Genomic DNA, 15,540 nt, shown 5'->3' on the forward strand with positions numbered 1-15,540 from the left:
ACAAAAAAAGAGAAATAAAAGATTTAACAATGATTAACATCACCTTTATTTTAGGAATTCCTTTTCTTATTTTTGTATAAATAATCGATCATTTTATTCATTACTCAAAATACCTACGAAAAGTAAGATAGATGAGATAATTTGTCATCTGTTAAACTTTTAATTTTGAAATATAAAGTGTTTCTTATTTTTTTACAGCATGGAGAGCTTTGAAGAAAATGTACGCCAATGGTTGTATCAAGAAAACGATATTTTGCATGAAGTTTTGGAAAATGATGAACGACTTTGTCAAAATAATCATCGGCGACCAAGAGTAATCAGGGAGAGAATAAATTGGTTTGATGTGTACGATGAAGTAGATTTCAAAAAGCGATTTCGACTGACCATGGAACAGACTTCCTTTGTATTAAGAAAAATTGAACATAGATTAATACATGCCACAGAAAAGTAATTATATACGATAGTACTTGTAAAACTAAAAAGATTATTGATTAGTTTAGATATAATTTCTTGTACAGAAACATTAATTATTTTAATGTTAATTATATATAAGTTATTATAAATATTAATTAGGAAATACTAATTTAATATTAGTTATCTTTATTACATTAGTTGATTTCATATACATATTGTCAATCTATAAATATATTATTTTCAGAAATCATGGAATTCCACCTATTATTCAGCTTTTAGTAACACTAAGATTCATAGCAACAGGCTCATTTTTAATCGTTGTAGCTGACTTTTGTGGAATCTCTGAAAGTAGTGCGCATGGAATAATTCACAAAGTTATATTGGCTATTGCTGAACTAAGCGCTGAATTTATAAAGTTTCCATCTGAGCCTGAAGATGTTTTAAGGGTGAAGGCAGAAAACTTTAATCTTGGTGGATTTATTAATGTTATAGGAGCCATTGATGGTTTCCACGTAAGAATTAGATCTTTCGGTAATAAATTAAAATTTGTTCCTGCATATTATCTGATTTAAACATTTATGTAATTCAATATATTTACTTTCTTGAAGGTGGAGAAAATAGTGAAAATTATAGGAACAGAAAAGGATTCTTTTCTATTAATGTACAGGCAATTGTAAACTCTAGAATGCAAATAATGGACTTAGTAGCACGTTGGCCAGGTGCCACTCACGACTCTACTATTTTCGACAATTCTAGAATCAAAAGTCGCTTCGAAAATGGAGAATTCGGCAACAGTATATTATTGGGTGATACGGGCTATCCATGCTTACCTTATTTGCTGACACCTCTAGCTAATCCACAAACACCGGCTGAAGTTCTGTACAACGAATCTCATATACGGACCAGATCGATGATAGAAAGAAGTTTTGGAGTACTCGGAAAAATTTGTCCAGTATTGACAATTGGGTCGCGTTTCTGGACACCTCAAAAAACGTTACCTCTAATTGTTACGTGTGCAGTATTACATAATATAACAAGATTATGCGAGGAAGTAGAAAGTGTTAGTACAGAACAATATAATAATATGAATATGGTGTTGGATGATAACTTACACGAGAACCAACGATTATATTTAATTGACAATTACTTTGAAAAGTATGTTTTTGTTGGATTCCACATTTTATACGACACTGATGAAGTTTTTATACAATAATATACACTAATATTTATATTTTACATGCAGGCTTATATGAATTTATATTAACGCTTATTAATTAAAATGAGATGCGTTTTTCAAGTATACAAAATTTGTGTCATGACATATCTGACATTCAAGCGAATAAAAAAGATTCGTGGCGAAAAAAATAAGATATTTTTTTATCAAATCGTATCTTTACTGAAGATAATACAAAATATATATAAAAAAGTACTAATGAAATATATCTATGTATTTATTGTTTTACATTATGATGCTAGTCTGACAAGTAATACGAAATTCAAATGAAATATATTGAAAAAAGAATACAAGAATTACATGAGCAAGTCTATTCTGGACCGTCGGAATAATATATAATAAATAAGTACTAAATTTTACAAAAACTTAAAAAGACTGATGTTTTATCTCATTCTGCAAATCTTTGAGTTGCGATTTACTAACAGCTGATTTTGTAATTATTGTAAATCCTATAGTAATAAAACCATCTGAAAAATCATCTTCATTTTATTGCAACTTGCCATTTTCATTTTAAATTTGCTTTACAGAATCAGCTGAAGATTATACCCTGTATCAATTATATGCCTTGTTTGGAAAGAACACGAAAATGAGAAACAACAATATATAGTAATATGCGGTATACATTGTAATTTAATTTCTATGAAAATAAAATACATTACGATTTTAAAACGAAAATGACAACATCAAAAGAACATAACTAAAATGGTCTGCTTATAAGTATTATAATTGCAAATAAAGTAACAGAAACCTCATTTTTAGACTGTAACTTATATTACAGTATGACACGTTTCAACTTTTAATAGAATATTACGTAATAAAAAATTAATGACTCTTTAACATAAATTTATGTTATAATGAATATTATAGGAACTTTGATGCGTAAATTTCGTTTATCATTTAAAAATATTTCAAACATAACACATGCTAATCAAATATCACAGTTTAATGTAATAAGTAAATAAAATATCGCAAAGAAATACGTTCCTTTAACAAAGCAATTTCTACATGCTGGACCCTGCAAATATATCTTACGAGGTATCTTCTATGATGTATTCAGGCTAAAAGAATATCCAATTTCATTTGGTGTATAATATTAATTGATTGCAGGACGGAATTCAAAATAGCCCTTACCTGTAATGCTTTATTAGTGCTTCTGATTCTACTAAAATAACATTTAACTCCTCTTTACGTAATTGAGCTTCTAGTATCTTTTTTTCAAGTAGAGCTTTCTCAGACATGTGCTTTTGCATCAAATTTGTTAATTCAATTTTGCTTTGCAGCAAATTTTCTTCGAGTATTGTAGCACGTTTCTTCTTTTTTGCACCTGCAAATTTGTCTTTTGCATTACTGGATGAAGATGAGCTTTGTATCCCACCTCCAATGGCCCTGACTAAAGGTTCGCTTAAAGGTGATTTCAATTTTCGAGGATTCCACTTACTCCATGGTTCTATTTCCTCATTATCAACTAGGTACTATAATAAATTCAAAACGAAGCTATATATTTAATTATCACTACCAGCATTCATTAATTGTAAACTATACATTATTATACAGATTTTAAACTACTTACCTGAAATACCGGGTCATCTGGATCAACAATCTCTGGGTCTATATTCTCATCACACTCTTCTATTATATTTTCTCCCCTAATACAATCTGAATCTAATGGATTTTGAAGCCCATCAACAGATAATTCTATAATTTCATGTACTTTATCATATAGAATATTTGGCTTAACATTGCAAGTTCCACCACCTACAAAAATTGTCAATTTATTTGCATGAAATTGTTTATTATTCATAACAAATGAATAATAATTTGTGTATTATATGAAATTACCTGTTGCATAAGTTTCCTTCTTCAATTTTGCAAAATGCTTCCTTGTAGAACTTTTCATGTTGTTCCATAGATTCTTCAAACTGGTTTCGTTTCTATCGCTATGTGGAAAATATTTATTGAAATCTTTGGTAAGTTCACCCCAAGCTTTGCATTTTTCCTTCTGACTTATACCATCAGTCTTCTTCGACTCTATAATATTCGCATATTTTGTCAATGTTTCAACAAATAATATTTTTTCATTATTGGTAAAATTACCAAGCCTTCTAAATGAACTCATTTCTGAAAAGTAGTATATTCATTTTAATAATGTATGTTAAGAAACTTTGCAAAGCTTTCTATTTATTCACATCTAACCAACCTTAATTTTTCATATGTCTTTTGTAAGTAATGACAAGAAAAGGAATTCCTAATAAAGGTGATGTTAATCATTCTTAAATCTTTTATTTCTCTTTTTTTGTTGAAATATAACAACTTACCGGCTTAATTTTGTAAAATCTTTGTCCTCTTCCCGCTTTTAACTTCAATCCAATGGATTTATTTTATATTTCCTCTAGAGATATCTCCCACCAATCATTGTTACGCTGAGCTACATGAAGTTAAAGTCAAACCTTCTATCGTTGCCAACATTATATTGAGCTTATATGGATGGATGGTAGCACTACTTAATCATAATTAGTTTAATAGAGGTTGGTTAAAGTCACCCTAAGTCTTAATTATTATGTGATATATCTACTATTATCTACCTACAAGTACATACAACTATGGGCATTGGGCAGCAGTCAGCAGCTGTGCTGCCTGTGCTCAGTGCTGGTCAGTGCTGGTGCTGTTGGGTGCTGTGCTGAGTGTGCTGCACTGCTGCAGTGTGCTGCGGCTGTGGGCTCAAGCTCTTTTCTCCCACTTTACTTTGGCTGCGTTTCAAAACTTTAGCGCTACGATAGCGCTAGGTAAAATACGTGTCATGATCGGTCAAATTGATTCAACTGACCAATCATGATATAGCGCTACCTTAGCGCTTAAAATTTGAAACGCAACCTTCGACTTCGCTTTCTGTGCTTTGCATTCGTATGTAGCTTGAAAATTAAAGGTGCCTTCTCATGGTGACTATATTGGTGTTTGATTGGTGTTTGATTGGTGGCGGGTGCGTTCACGGAGACGCTATAACGCGCTACTTTTCAGCGTCAAAAATGTGACGTGACATTGGCCATGTTCCAGAATTCACTACCAGTAGTATACTGCGGAAATCGTTATATCTTTGGCCGTGTTCCGTTATTAAGACCGTTATTGACTGTGAGTACTGAAAATCTATAGTTTATGTCACGCAAACTATAGATTACTAGTACTCACAGTCAATAACGGAACACGGCCTTTGTCAAGAATGAAGCATTGAAAGAAGACAGAAGGATATTCCGCAGTACTGCGGTGCCGTCTGCCAGTGAATTTTGAAATACGATCATTATTGGATAGAAAAGGATATGAATTAAGGTGACTGATGGGTTGACTAAATACTAATATAAGAAAAAAGGAGATATCGCCAAATGAAATAACCATCGATCCGGCGTCAACGTTGAAAGTTGAAATAATCCAACTTTATATGCGAAACGCTAGCATCAAAAACGACCCAATGGTTGCATTCAGTAGAGACAACAGTTGCGGAACTGTTGAGTAATTCTTTTTAAACTTCTACTTCTATTGGAAAAAATTATAGGATCTAAGAGTAATAGCCAATAACATACAACGCTCCCTCAACATTTGTCTCTACTGAGTCTACTGAATGCAACCAATGCTACTTGAAATTGAACTTTGAAGCTTTTCAGAAATGTACAGTTTACGTGACATATATTGTTGTTTTCGCTTGTTTGTATACAAAGTGATGCGAGGCTTGAAATGGCGCTGTAAACACGCTTCTGCGATTGGCTGTGATTCATAATTTCAAATATAACGATATTGCGCTTCGAAATAGGTAATTTTGATTGGTGAATTTGAACGGGTAGCCAGTATGGCTGCTATTTTTCATATAAGCCGATTTCCTTGTATGATGAAATTTTTTTAATAATTCTAAATATTTATCACAATTTTGCTAATAAATTTTTTTGAAGAATCAAATTTCAATATATGCTTCATTTATTCATTTACAAAATTAGAGATTAAAACCTTATAAATCTATAAACTCATCGGCCATTGATAAGTTTGTCACGTGGGGACACCGTTGCGTAAAGCCAAATAATAAAAATACACATTTGTCATCGTATTTAAACTAGAAAACTTGTAAAGTACCACTAAAATGGTCTTACCATGAAAATTTTAAAGGTTTTTCTAGATTAGACCAAACTTGATGTAGCTTGTTATATTATTGGAGTACAAAAGTTTTAATAAGCAACATTTAAAGAGGAAATAGAATATTTTGTTGTATGGTAATATACTGAAATCGTTGTATAGTGGAGCAGAAAATACACTTAATATATTCTATTCTTAATGTAAGTTTCTTATTAACTTTATATATAGTAATGCTAACAACATAGAGCAACATGAAAATATTTGGCATCTTTGACTGTTTCTAATATACAGCTTATGAAAATTTTAATATCTTTTTGCTAAATGGTTTATTGACATATAAAATTTTGAATTAAATTTTAAGTGAAAACAATGCAGTAATAGGTTTTATTCTTTTTTATTATTTCAGTTTCATTTATCATATAAATATGGAACTGGCATTTGTTGTATTATTATTTACTATTAACATTAGCCAATCTCAATCAGCAACTGTATTAAATTGGATATGGGGAAAATCAGAGGATGATAACACTGCTGTGGTGGCTGATGGAGTTCCATTAATAAATATTCCTTACGAAACAATGACAGAAGATGAAAAGTTTTTACAAGAAGCAGCAAAATTTACAGATATCCAAGTGTCCTCGCCTTTGGAAACATGCCAACATAAGGTTGTTATGAAAATTAAAACCTCTTGCAGTGACATGACTGAAGAAGAGCTAGCAAAGCTAAGTGTTAATTTGTTAAATTGTCAATCAGCAGTAGAAGGGAGAAAAATGTTTCCATGTACAGAAGAAATGGTAAGTATTACATTGAACAGCACATATAAAATTGAAAAGGTGTTGAATATGTTTAGTTTTGGTAGGGGTAGTTTTGAGCATGTTCAGACTTGCATATCCCCTCCATAAGTCAGGCAGTAGTGGGGTAACTATTTTATACAGCGTCTCTAAAATCTGTGTAGTGTAAAATATCTATTTACTCTGAAATATTCCCTTACATTTCTATTATTATTTAAAAGATAGTATAAAAATTTTATGGTTTTAAAATGGATCTTTTAAAATTTTATTATATAAATGTAATGTTTTTTCAGTCACTTAAGCAATGTACCACAGACATGGATGCAGATATGTGGAATGCCTATCATTTGATGAGTAATAGGGCAAGAGCTGTGTGCTATGCAGCTAGAAGTACACAATTCAGAGCCTTAACAGAATTAACAGTTAATAAATTAATGCAAAGTGCTCATTCTCAAATAAAGACTCTTGACTCATTAAAGGTAATTTAAATTAAACTTCTGTCTCTAAATCATTCTTTGAAAGATTGTTTTTAAAAGAATATAATAAATACAGGAGGGACAGGAACGTCTTGAACTACAAACTATTGAGGCATTACATTCATTGTCCGAAGGAAACCAGGTTTTAATGCAACAACAAACATATTTGAAGGATGCTCAAATTTCAGCACACAATTTGGTAACAACAAATCTGAGAGAACTAAACAACGAAAAGGCCCTAATTCGAGCTGGGCATGCACAACTTGTAGTTATGACTGAAGATATTAAAAAGAAATTAGGTAGTAGATGAGTAAACGTTTATATAGTAGTATAAATTAATTGAACTGTAATTTGTATATACATTCATTTATTTAATTGTAGAAAAAGCAAATGAAGAACTTTTGGAGCAAGCACAAGAACGTGGTGCCAATCATAAAGAAGTATTGGAGGATTTAATGAGTATTCAAGAACAAGCTCTTACAATTTGGGATAAAATAGAGGCTAGTACTGACCGGATCCTTGAACAGCATGAAACAGCAGCTCAACAATACGAACAAACTTTAAAGAAATTGACCCAAATCAATGAAACAATACAATATATCTTGGATGCTACAACTAATATGCGTTCCGAAATCGACGAGAAATTAGGATGGATCACTGATTATATTGGAGATACAGGTTTAAATTATTTATTTTCTTTTTAATGTTATATTAGAGTATTGTATAAATTTAAAATATTTAAAAAATTTTTTTAGGAGAGCAACTACAAAGAGTTTATCGTATCTTCTTGCATGTCTTGTATCTGATGGTAGCTATGGTGGTTGCAGCTTTTTTAAATGCTCCAATTATAACAAGAATTACTCTGCTAGGATTGATACCATTAAATCTAGCAACCTATTTAAAACATGGATTGGATGGCTGTTTAGATTTTCCTTCTATCACAGTACTAATATTTTTAATTACTGGAAGTGAGTGTAACCAAATAAATTCTTCTTTATGATATTCATTTTTAAATACCTATATTTTCAGTGCACTTTGTAATGTCTGGAATTCAATATTTCTGTGGGCCAAAAACTTTGAAGACTTTAAGTAAAAATGAACAAAATGTAATGTCTCAAAATGGAACTTTAAGTGACAAAAATCATCAACATACATCTTCTTCTTACAATTATATTCCTAAGAAGAGCTTATATGTCCGAATAAAAAACACATTTAACAGTTTTTTTAATGGGATCGTCTATCAATTAAATCATGCAACAGGTAAACAAAAATAGCCAATAATTAATTAAAAATATTAATTTGTTCATGTTTTCATTTTTAGAAATAATTGGATCCTTTGTTGAAGCTGCAACTTTATGGAGTAAACGGAGTTTAACTTCCCATGAAGAGCTTTCTTGCTCGTATGTACCATCTAAGAAATCTCGAGCTGATTTATTATATGATTATGGGAAGGAATATTTATCAGACGACGCCACTGAAGCAGAAATCTCTGATAAACTAGAAAGCTATAATAGTTTCGATAACTTGGTGGATGCTAGTGAATTACGAAGACGTTTTTTAATGGATGCGGCTAAATATAATTCTCGCAAAATTCCTACACCAACAACAAGAAGGTACTAAAGTTTGCACATTTTTTTCATTTGTATATGATATACAGTCTTTTTATTCTCAGTCCTAGTCCATCTTATTCGTCACCACGTACACCCTGTGTTGCTTTTACAAGGAATGGAAAACGATGTAGATTATATGCCACAATTGGAAGTAATTATTGTTCAAGACATAATATTGGCTCTTCTGTTATGGGAGACTAAGGTTTTTTCAGTACTATCTTCTATAATAAATGTAAATATTAATAATTTATTGAATGTTTTACATTTTGAAGCATAATAATAACTGTATAGTATGACTATTAATTAGTAAATTTACGGATATGATGAATAGAAATATACATTTATTTAGGTTTAAAAAAACAATGTCTTTTAAAAGAAGCACAAAAGTATAATTATTCTAGAATACTAGACATGCGACAAAAGAAATATTCTACTAGATAAATAGTTTCATCATTTTTAGTACTATACCTAATATTAATTACTAGACTCTTAAGACCAACTTTTCACATTCCTTAGATTTATTTATAATAAAATATAGTGCTTGATGTGAAATTCACTTTAAATATTTTATCTTAATTTCTTCTGGTAGAATTAATATTTATTTTCATGCGTTATTGTGTATAATTAATTTGTATACTTTACTTATTTTTCTTAATAATTAATATTGTGTGACAAAAGATATGAAACAAACATTAAAGTTTATTCATATAAACAAACATTGTTTCTTAATAACGGTATTTCAAAATCTGCGTACCTATAAAGTATAATCTACAAGAAACCATTTCATATTGTGCACAATTTGTATTATTTGTTATTTTGTTATACTTTGCAATTATATTAAAACTTTATGTAGTTATTAATTTTTTTAAATTGTGCAAATATTCTATACATAATTGAAAACCATAGGCCAATCGATGGATTTGGAGATGGTCTAAAATTAACCTTTAGACTGCTTGAGCTCTTTCCAACAGAATTTTTAAATTGATCTACAGAGAACGTGCAGCAAATACAGGTAGTGAAGTGAGAATGTGTATTTGGTGTATGTACATACTATCAGTACAAACGATCGATCAATTTTCGCGCCTTTTAAAGTGTATTTTATATATGTGTGTAAAGAGTTGCAGAATGGCACTTCGCTATCACTGTATTTGCTGCATGTTCCCCTATTATGACCATTTTAACTATCAACAGTATATTTGTGGTAAAAAGTTCTGACAAATATCTTGTGCCACTTAAGTGGCGTCTGACTGAGTCCGGCAGTCTAAAATTTAGATTCTAAAGTATTCTAAACTGTCTAATGAAAGTTTAAGAAAAACAAATAAAAGCGTTTACTCAACTATTATAACAATCGATTTTTGTAATAAACTGTAAAGTACTGTAACCAAGCAGCTATCTTTAGTAGATTTTTAAAAAAGAATTTAAATTTAATCAACGGATCTTTATTGGTAAGAGATGCGTGTTACTTTAGTTATATTGTTTCCGTTGCGTTTCAACTCTTTTAACTTTGAATAATATATCAACATGATAAATAAGATCATATAAATTTTACCGAGTTAAAGAAAATTACTGTATAATGATCAATTTAATTTTTGAAATTATCATTTGAAGAACACTTCGAAATTTCACATTTTAGTCTTTGAATCACAAAAGTGCTTGACTTTTCAAAACTTTTAAGTATATAGTTAAAGAGAACAGTGGAGCAAGGGAGTGCGAGAGAGAGAGAGAGAGAGAGAGAGAGAGAGGGAGATAACACACTTATTTTTAATAATACATAAAATCATGTCTACAGATTTGGAAAAAGTATTTAAAAATAAAGAACACATATTTCTCTCGAATTTCAGTTTTTCCCCTAAGTGTGAAATGTATATTTTATCAGCGGCTCGGTTCACCCGAAGAAAAATATACGAGCTTCTATAAAGCGCAATATTAAGTTTATCTATTTACATATGTTATTTCTAGCGAATTGAAGAGATTCTAGTTAAAAAGCTATGCTGTAATAACTTTTATCTATTATTTAAAAATGATTGTTTTGATATTAACAAATAAAGAAAATTGGAGAGTATAAATATAATATACTATTATACAATACACACAGAATGCGTGTAATAGATAGGGAAATACCAATTTAATTATAGATTAATAAAATAGGATAATTATTAACAATCAGTTTCGAAAATAAGCACTGCATTTCCAGCTGAATGCGCTCTTAGAAATCTTTGCATTTCCCATCGAAACTAGAATCCCTATTGGAGACAATAAAATTTTTTCGAATTACAGATAAATTTGAGCATTGTTTAGTGTATTATAATATTTATAATAATTATAATTTGAAGATGAAAGCTAATTGAGTGAGAAATGTATTAAAAATTATGATATATCTTTTAGTGTGTCGCGTTGTGAAAATGCTGGCACTTATATAAACACGTGTATGAAAAATGCAACCATTTGGTCTTGTCAGCACAAAATATCTTTGTTATTTTAAAGATCTATCAGTATTCTGACGAAAATAGGATGGAAGATTCTCCAATATCTGGCTCGGCGTTTCATTATTCCCTCCGCTGTATAGCGTCGCGCGCGTGTCGCGTTTCTTGACAGTTCTGACACTTCTACGCGATTTGACCATCACCGACTGAACCGACTAAACATCATTCGCGCAAGAAACCAAGAAACAGAGAAAGAAAAACTGTAGCATAGCTTCAGCCTGCTTTATTTTGACGACGGAAAACACACGACTATTTAGCAACTCTACGATTCTCGCGCTTTAATTCACAAGAACTTTTATACTTTATGACACGCGTGTTAACATATATATATATATGAAACAAAAAATGCATGAAAGATATTGAGTACTAAAATACGAATAAGCAAATAATAAATATAATAGTGCTGCGTGACTGATGGAAAAGTATTATGAAATTTGTTAAAGTATAAAACTGACTGGTAATATCGATGAACAGTAGTATACTTTTTGTAATGATGAATGATGTTGAAGAGATAATGGTTGACCTATACGGAACGTCAAAGAACAAGTGTAACATCCGAAGTGTTTTAAATATAGCTCGTTCACAGTTTGTTTCTCGATGGGGACATCGTGCGACAGAAAGACGTGGCTTCTCACGGGTGTAAATTCAATCGTTTCTTCTAGTCGTTTTTCTTCTTTTTTATACAATATACTCGATGACGCGTCCCCGATGAATACTGTCCATCGAGATTCAAACGCGCTATCCCACTAGACTTTTTCTACCTCTCGACCCGATTTCATTTCTCGAATTTAAGAGCGTCTCCAAAGTGTCTTCTCGAGTATATACCCAGCAACCTGTGAACTAAAATCCATTTCCTCAGACCTACCTAAATATATGTGTAATACCATATATACGGATGAAATAATTCCTTCTCTCGCAAATACCATAATGCATGTAGATATCATAAATTTTAATTACGCGTAAATCTGGTTTTATTTTGAAAAATAGACAAAAGAGGAACGCAAATAGATCCAATCGATGAAGAATCTCTGCAACTGCGTCTTTTAAAAAATCGAGTTTGGTATATAAAAGAAGCTTCTTGGGAGTTCGGAGAGACCAGTCTGCAGCATGACTAATTATCTCAAAGGGAGAAAAAATCCTTTTGCGTCGTGAGCTCGAAGATCGCGTCACTGACTGTCAATCTCGCGAGAGTCGAGCATGCATTATGGGTTTCGAATGAGCCTGACTCTTCGGTTTAGAATTTCACAAATAGAAAAATATACGGTATAACCGTTAGAAAAAAAAACTCTTGGTTTAAAGTAATTTTGGGAAAAAGTCACTTTCAATTTTTGCATTGGATTGACCAGAGGCTGAAATATAATTTTTGCTAATTGAGATTCTTGTATCATTATCCTGCAGTTTTCTGAAATATTTTGGATCTTAAAACTAAATTCACTATATACACACACACATATATATATATATATATATATATATATATATATATATATGAAGCAAGTTTGCGTGGCTAATTATTCGAAGCGCGGAAAGTTTAGAGTGCAGATTGAAGAGGTCGAGGGGATTTTTTTTAGCCGGTCTGGGGGTGGTGGAGGGAGTGGTGGTGGTTGAGACTGTCAATCCAGTTAGGGAGTCATGGGTATCGGCACAAAGTGCCGTCTCCTCTCCTTCTCCTCGCCACCTCCAACGAAGAAGCAGATGTCAGCGTGGCTGTCAAGACGGGAGACCAAACGGGGAAGAGACGGAGAGCCACGTTCGCTCGAAGAAGAGGAACGAACAGCAAAGAGAACTAAGTTTACAGAGAGTAATGCAAACAGAGCCAAAACGAGTTGAAATTGGAGAGACGAAGAAAGACACGGGAGGAGTGAAGAAGATAAAGAAAACGAAAGAGAAATCTCCGAGGATTAATTAGGGAGAGAAAGATTGGGAAAATAAATCGATATAAAAAAGCTTCTTTCTTCAATAACAGTGATCGTTGACATTATATATGACGTCGCGACGTCGGTTTGCCTTTTCGTCAACGAATCTCTCGCATCGTCGCGCCGTCCTTTCTTCCGTTTCCTTTTCATCAAGCTTCTTCTTTCCAACGACTCGTTATTCTTGGAAAGCTTCCCGATACCTTCCCGATATTCACGCCAAATAGCCAATCTCTATTTCGCCAATAATATCAACATGAGCCCACGAAAATGAATCATGGGGAAAATTCCTAAACGCAAGATTCTTGCGATTTTTAATTATATTGTAATTATTTTTGCTATTGATTTTAATATTTAACGAGAAGGCGAGAGATAGAAAGAGATATAGAAATCTGGCAGGTATAGGAAGGATAAATAGAAGAAGTACTTCCGCGAATGTGGGTCATCACGGAGGGATGAATGGGAACAGTGTTTTCCTGTTTGCTACTTCGGTTATATGTGTATTATATATATGTATACGCGCGATACGATGCTTTGCGAATCATCCTGTATCTGCTTTGCTCGCTAGACGCATGTGGCACGAGTTTAGAAGACTTCCAGGGACCGTGTCCTTGATCCAACATCGATTCTCGCTCTTCTCGGAAAGCTCGTCGTGTACTCGAACTGTTCACCAATGCCCCACGCGTATTCCTCTTCGGCAAAAAGTGCCTAGAAACGAGAATCGGATTGGATTATTCGTTAGTTAGGCTGTAGAACAACGAGTGCTTTTACGAAAAGAATTTTCATTGCTGAGAAACCAAGAAGAATCTGAAGAAACGAATCAAGAAAAGAAGAAGATAATGATGATGAAGCAAACAAAGAGGAAAAATATGGAGAAGGCGAATGTATATAGCAATGGTGATAGAAAAGAAGATGAAGTAAACGAAGATGGAAGAGTATACGAAGAAGAGAGATTAACGCAGTGACGATGGTGAAGATGAAGTAAATAATAAAGATGGAGGAAGAATAATAAGAAGAAAAGGAAGAAATGGCGGAGGGACAGTCGTGTGAACCGGATTTTGGTCGTTGGCAGCTGTTTGAGTTCCAGTCTGAAGCTAGAGTGCACGACCTTAAAACCTCGACGCCCCCGCTTCGTATCGGCTACGAAGGAAGCGGCAAATAAAAACACTCTTAAACTCGCAAATGCTACCAGCGACCGTAACTGCACCTGCTCAGATAAATCCTCCGAATACACTAACCCTACCTTGTCTCTCTCTCTCTCTCTCTCTCTGTCTCTCTCTTTCTCGTACCAATACTATGATTATATATCCACGATCCTTTCCAGTCCAACTAAAAATTGGAAACATTCCAATCAAACTATATAGCTAATTATTAAACAACCTTTTATATATTATTTTTTCTGTAAACGACTTAAAGTTGTTTTTAGATGCTTGAAATTGAGAATACGAGAGAGAAAGAGAGATTGAATATTTCGTAGGTGTACATAAGAGATTTGAAGGGTTTAAAGAGAGTTGGTGTAAGTGTGGTACGTATGTATAAGAAGCGAATCATTGGCCGTGAAATGTTAGGCTTCGGTGCGCCGCGCGCCGAGCGGTCGGTGTCTCGGTGCTACAGCAGCTAGCTTTGAAGTCACCGGTGAAAATGAAATCTGACATGGATGGAGGAACGGTGGTGGACTGGTGGAGAAGTAGTGGTAGTAAGAGGAAGCAAAATAGGGGAAATTGAAGAAGAAGAGGAGGGAGAGAGGGGAGCTCGCTCCATCCATCGCTTCGTGGTACATACTACACTATATCGAGATTCATAATTCGGACCGCCTGTCGACAGCTAATTTCCTGCTGGGTAGGCGTGTCCCCTGCGCGGAAAATGAAATTTTCCTATGATTTTTAGAACGCCCTCAACTCGACCTCTCAATCCTGTATACCTGCAACTTGCGTGCCCTGTCCAAAATTACCTCGTCTTCGGCCTTATCGTTTATCGCAACTATATATTCTGTTCAACAGTGAACTATGTTTACGTATAAAGATTTGAAACAAAAAAAGGGAAAATTTTGAAAGGAAATATTTCGAAAAAATGTATCTTCAACGGGGTTATGAGAATCGGGATGTCAGGATGCTAATGAAAAAACGAACGAGTTTTCATTGGCTCGCGATGGGCCCGAGAAAAACGGCCGTCGGTTGTATATTAGTGGCCTTCGCAGTATCGCAAAGTGCAGGCCCGGATTTTTCAATGAGTATATAACGAAACTTTGCGATATTTGTCGCGTACACCATTCCTTCTCTCCCTCCTTTTATAGCGACGCAATTATTATGAATTTCCAACGAGAATCGCGAGAAACGGAGAAAAAATAGCTAAATGTGCGCATAAAAATCGTAATTCACTTTTCGTATTAAATATTTTTAAAGCAATATCGAAATGATGGAGAATCTTTTGGTAATTTCCTCGCGAGCTTCCATAACCGCAAATCTTTCTAACGCCTCTACTCCGGTCAATGGGTATATACACATAT

General features: G+C 33.0%; 3 protein-coding genes across 3 annotated transcripts; 2 read left to right on the forward strand and 1 right to left on the reverse strand.

Moving 5' to 3' along the window:
• Window positions 1-198: 198 nt before the first annotated feature.
• LOC136785165 (putative nuclease HARBI1) lies at window positions 199-1,667 on the forward strand (the record flags this gene model as incomplete). Its single annotated transcript, XM_066746180.1, has 4 exons — window positions 199-447; window positions 659-945; window positions 1,023-1,569; window positions 1,658-1,667. Coding segments are annotated over 4 exons (1,093 nt in total), but the record flags the coding sequence as incomplete, so codon positions are not given.
• Window positions 1,668-2,642: 975 nt separating this feature from the next.
• Window positions 2,643-3,585, reverse strand: LOC136785173 (uncharacterized). The gene is made up of 4 exons (XM_066746192.1): window positions 3,488-3,585; window positions 3,219-3,403; window positions 2,780-3,120; window positions 2,643-2,706 (listed from the first exon to the last, which is right to left on the reverse strand). Exons 1-4 carry the CDS (start codon window positions 3,543-3,545, stop codon window positions 2,691-2,693), a joined length of 600 nt encoding a protein of 199 aa, XP_066602289.1. The 5' UTR covers window positions 3,546-3,585; the 3' UTR covers window positions 2,643-2,690.
• Window positions 3,586-5,502: 1,917 nt separating this feature from the next.
• Window positions 5,503-10,319, forward strand: LOC136785166 (protein brambleberry-like). Its single transcript, XM_066746181.1, has 9 exons — window positions 5,503-5,961; window positions 6,168-6,555; window positions 6,846-7,031; window positions 7,105-7,327; window positions 7,410-7,706; window positions 7,784-7,996; window positions 8,058-8,288; window positions 8,350-8,641; window positions 8,701-10,319. Exons 2-9 carry the CDS (start codon window positions 6,187-6,189, stop codon window positions 8,837-8,839), a joined length of 1,950 nt encoding a protein of 649 aa, XP_066602278.1. The 5' UTR covers window positions 5,503-5,961; window positions 6,168-6,186; the 3' UTR covers window positions 8,840-10,319.
• The last annotated feature ends 5,221 nt before the right edge of the window (window positions 10,320-15,540 follow it).

Source organism: Prorops nasuta, unplaced genomic scaffold (assembly GCF_024137725.1).
Source record: "Prorops nasuta isolate Cenicafe-Biocafe unplaced genomic scaffold, Cenicafe_Pnas_1.2 PNAS00181, whole genome shotgun sequence".
In the NCBI taxonomy this organism is placed as follows: Eukaryota; Metazoa; Arthropoda; class Insecta; order Hymenoptera; family Bethylidae; genus Prorops; species Prorops nasuta.

What these genes read in the sequence shown, in the direction of transcription:
- LOC136785173 (XM_066746192.1), bottom strand. Translation starts at nt 3,545, where the DNA reads ATGAAAAGTTCTACAAGGAAGCATTTTGCAAAATTGAAGAAGGAAACT. An exon ending in GAAGGAAACTTATGCAACAG is followed by an intron (nt 3,404 to 3,487) that starts GTAATTTCATAT and finishes CAATTTTTGTAG; the next exon opens with GTGGTGGAACTTGCAATGTT. An exon ending in CAGATGACCCGGTATTTCAG is followed by an intron (nt 3,121 to 3,218) that starts GTAAGTAGTTTA and finishes AATTTATTATAG; the next exon opens with TACCTAGTTGATAATGAGGA.
- LOC136785166 (XM_066746181.1), top strand. Translation starts at nt 6,187, where the DNA reads ATGGAACTGGCATTTGTTGTATTATTATTTACTATTAACATTAGCCAA. An exon ending in AGATATTAAAAAGAAATTAG is followed by an intron (nt 7,328 to 7,409) that starts GTAGTAGATGAG and finishes ATTTAATTGTAG; the next exon opens with AAAAAGCAAATGAAGAACTT. An exon ending in TGATTATATTGGAGATACAG is followed by an intron (nt 7,707 to 7,783) that starts GTTTAAATTATT and finishes AAATTTTTTTAG; the next exon opens with GAGAGCAACTACAAAGAGTT.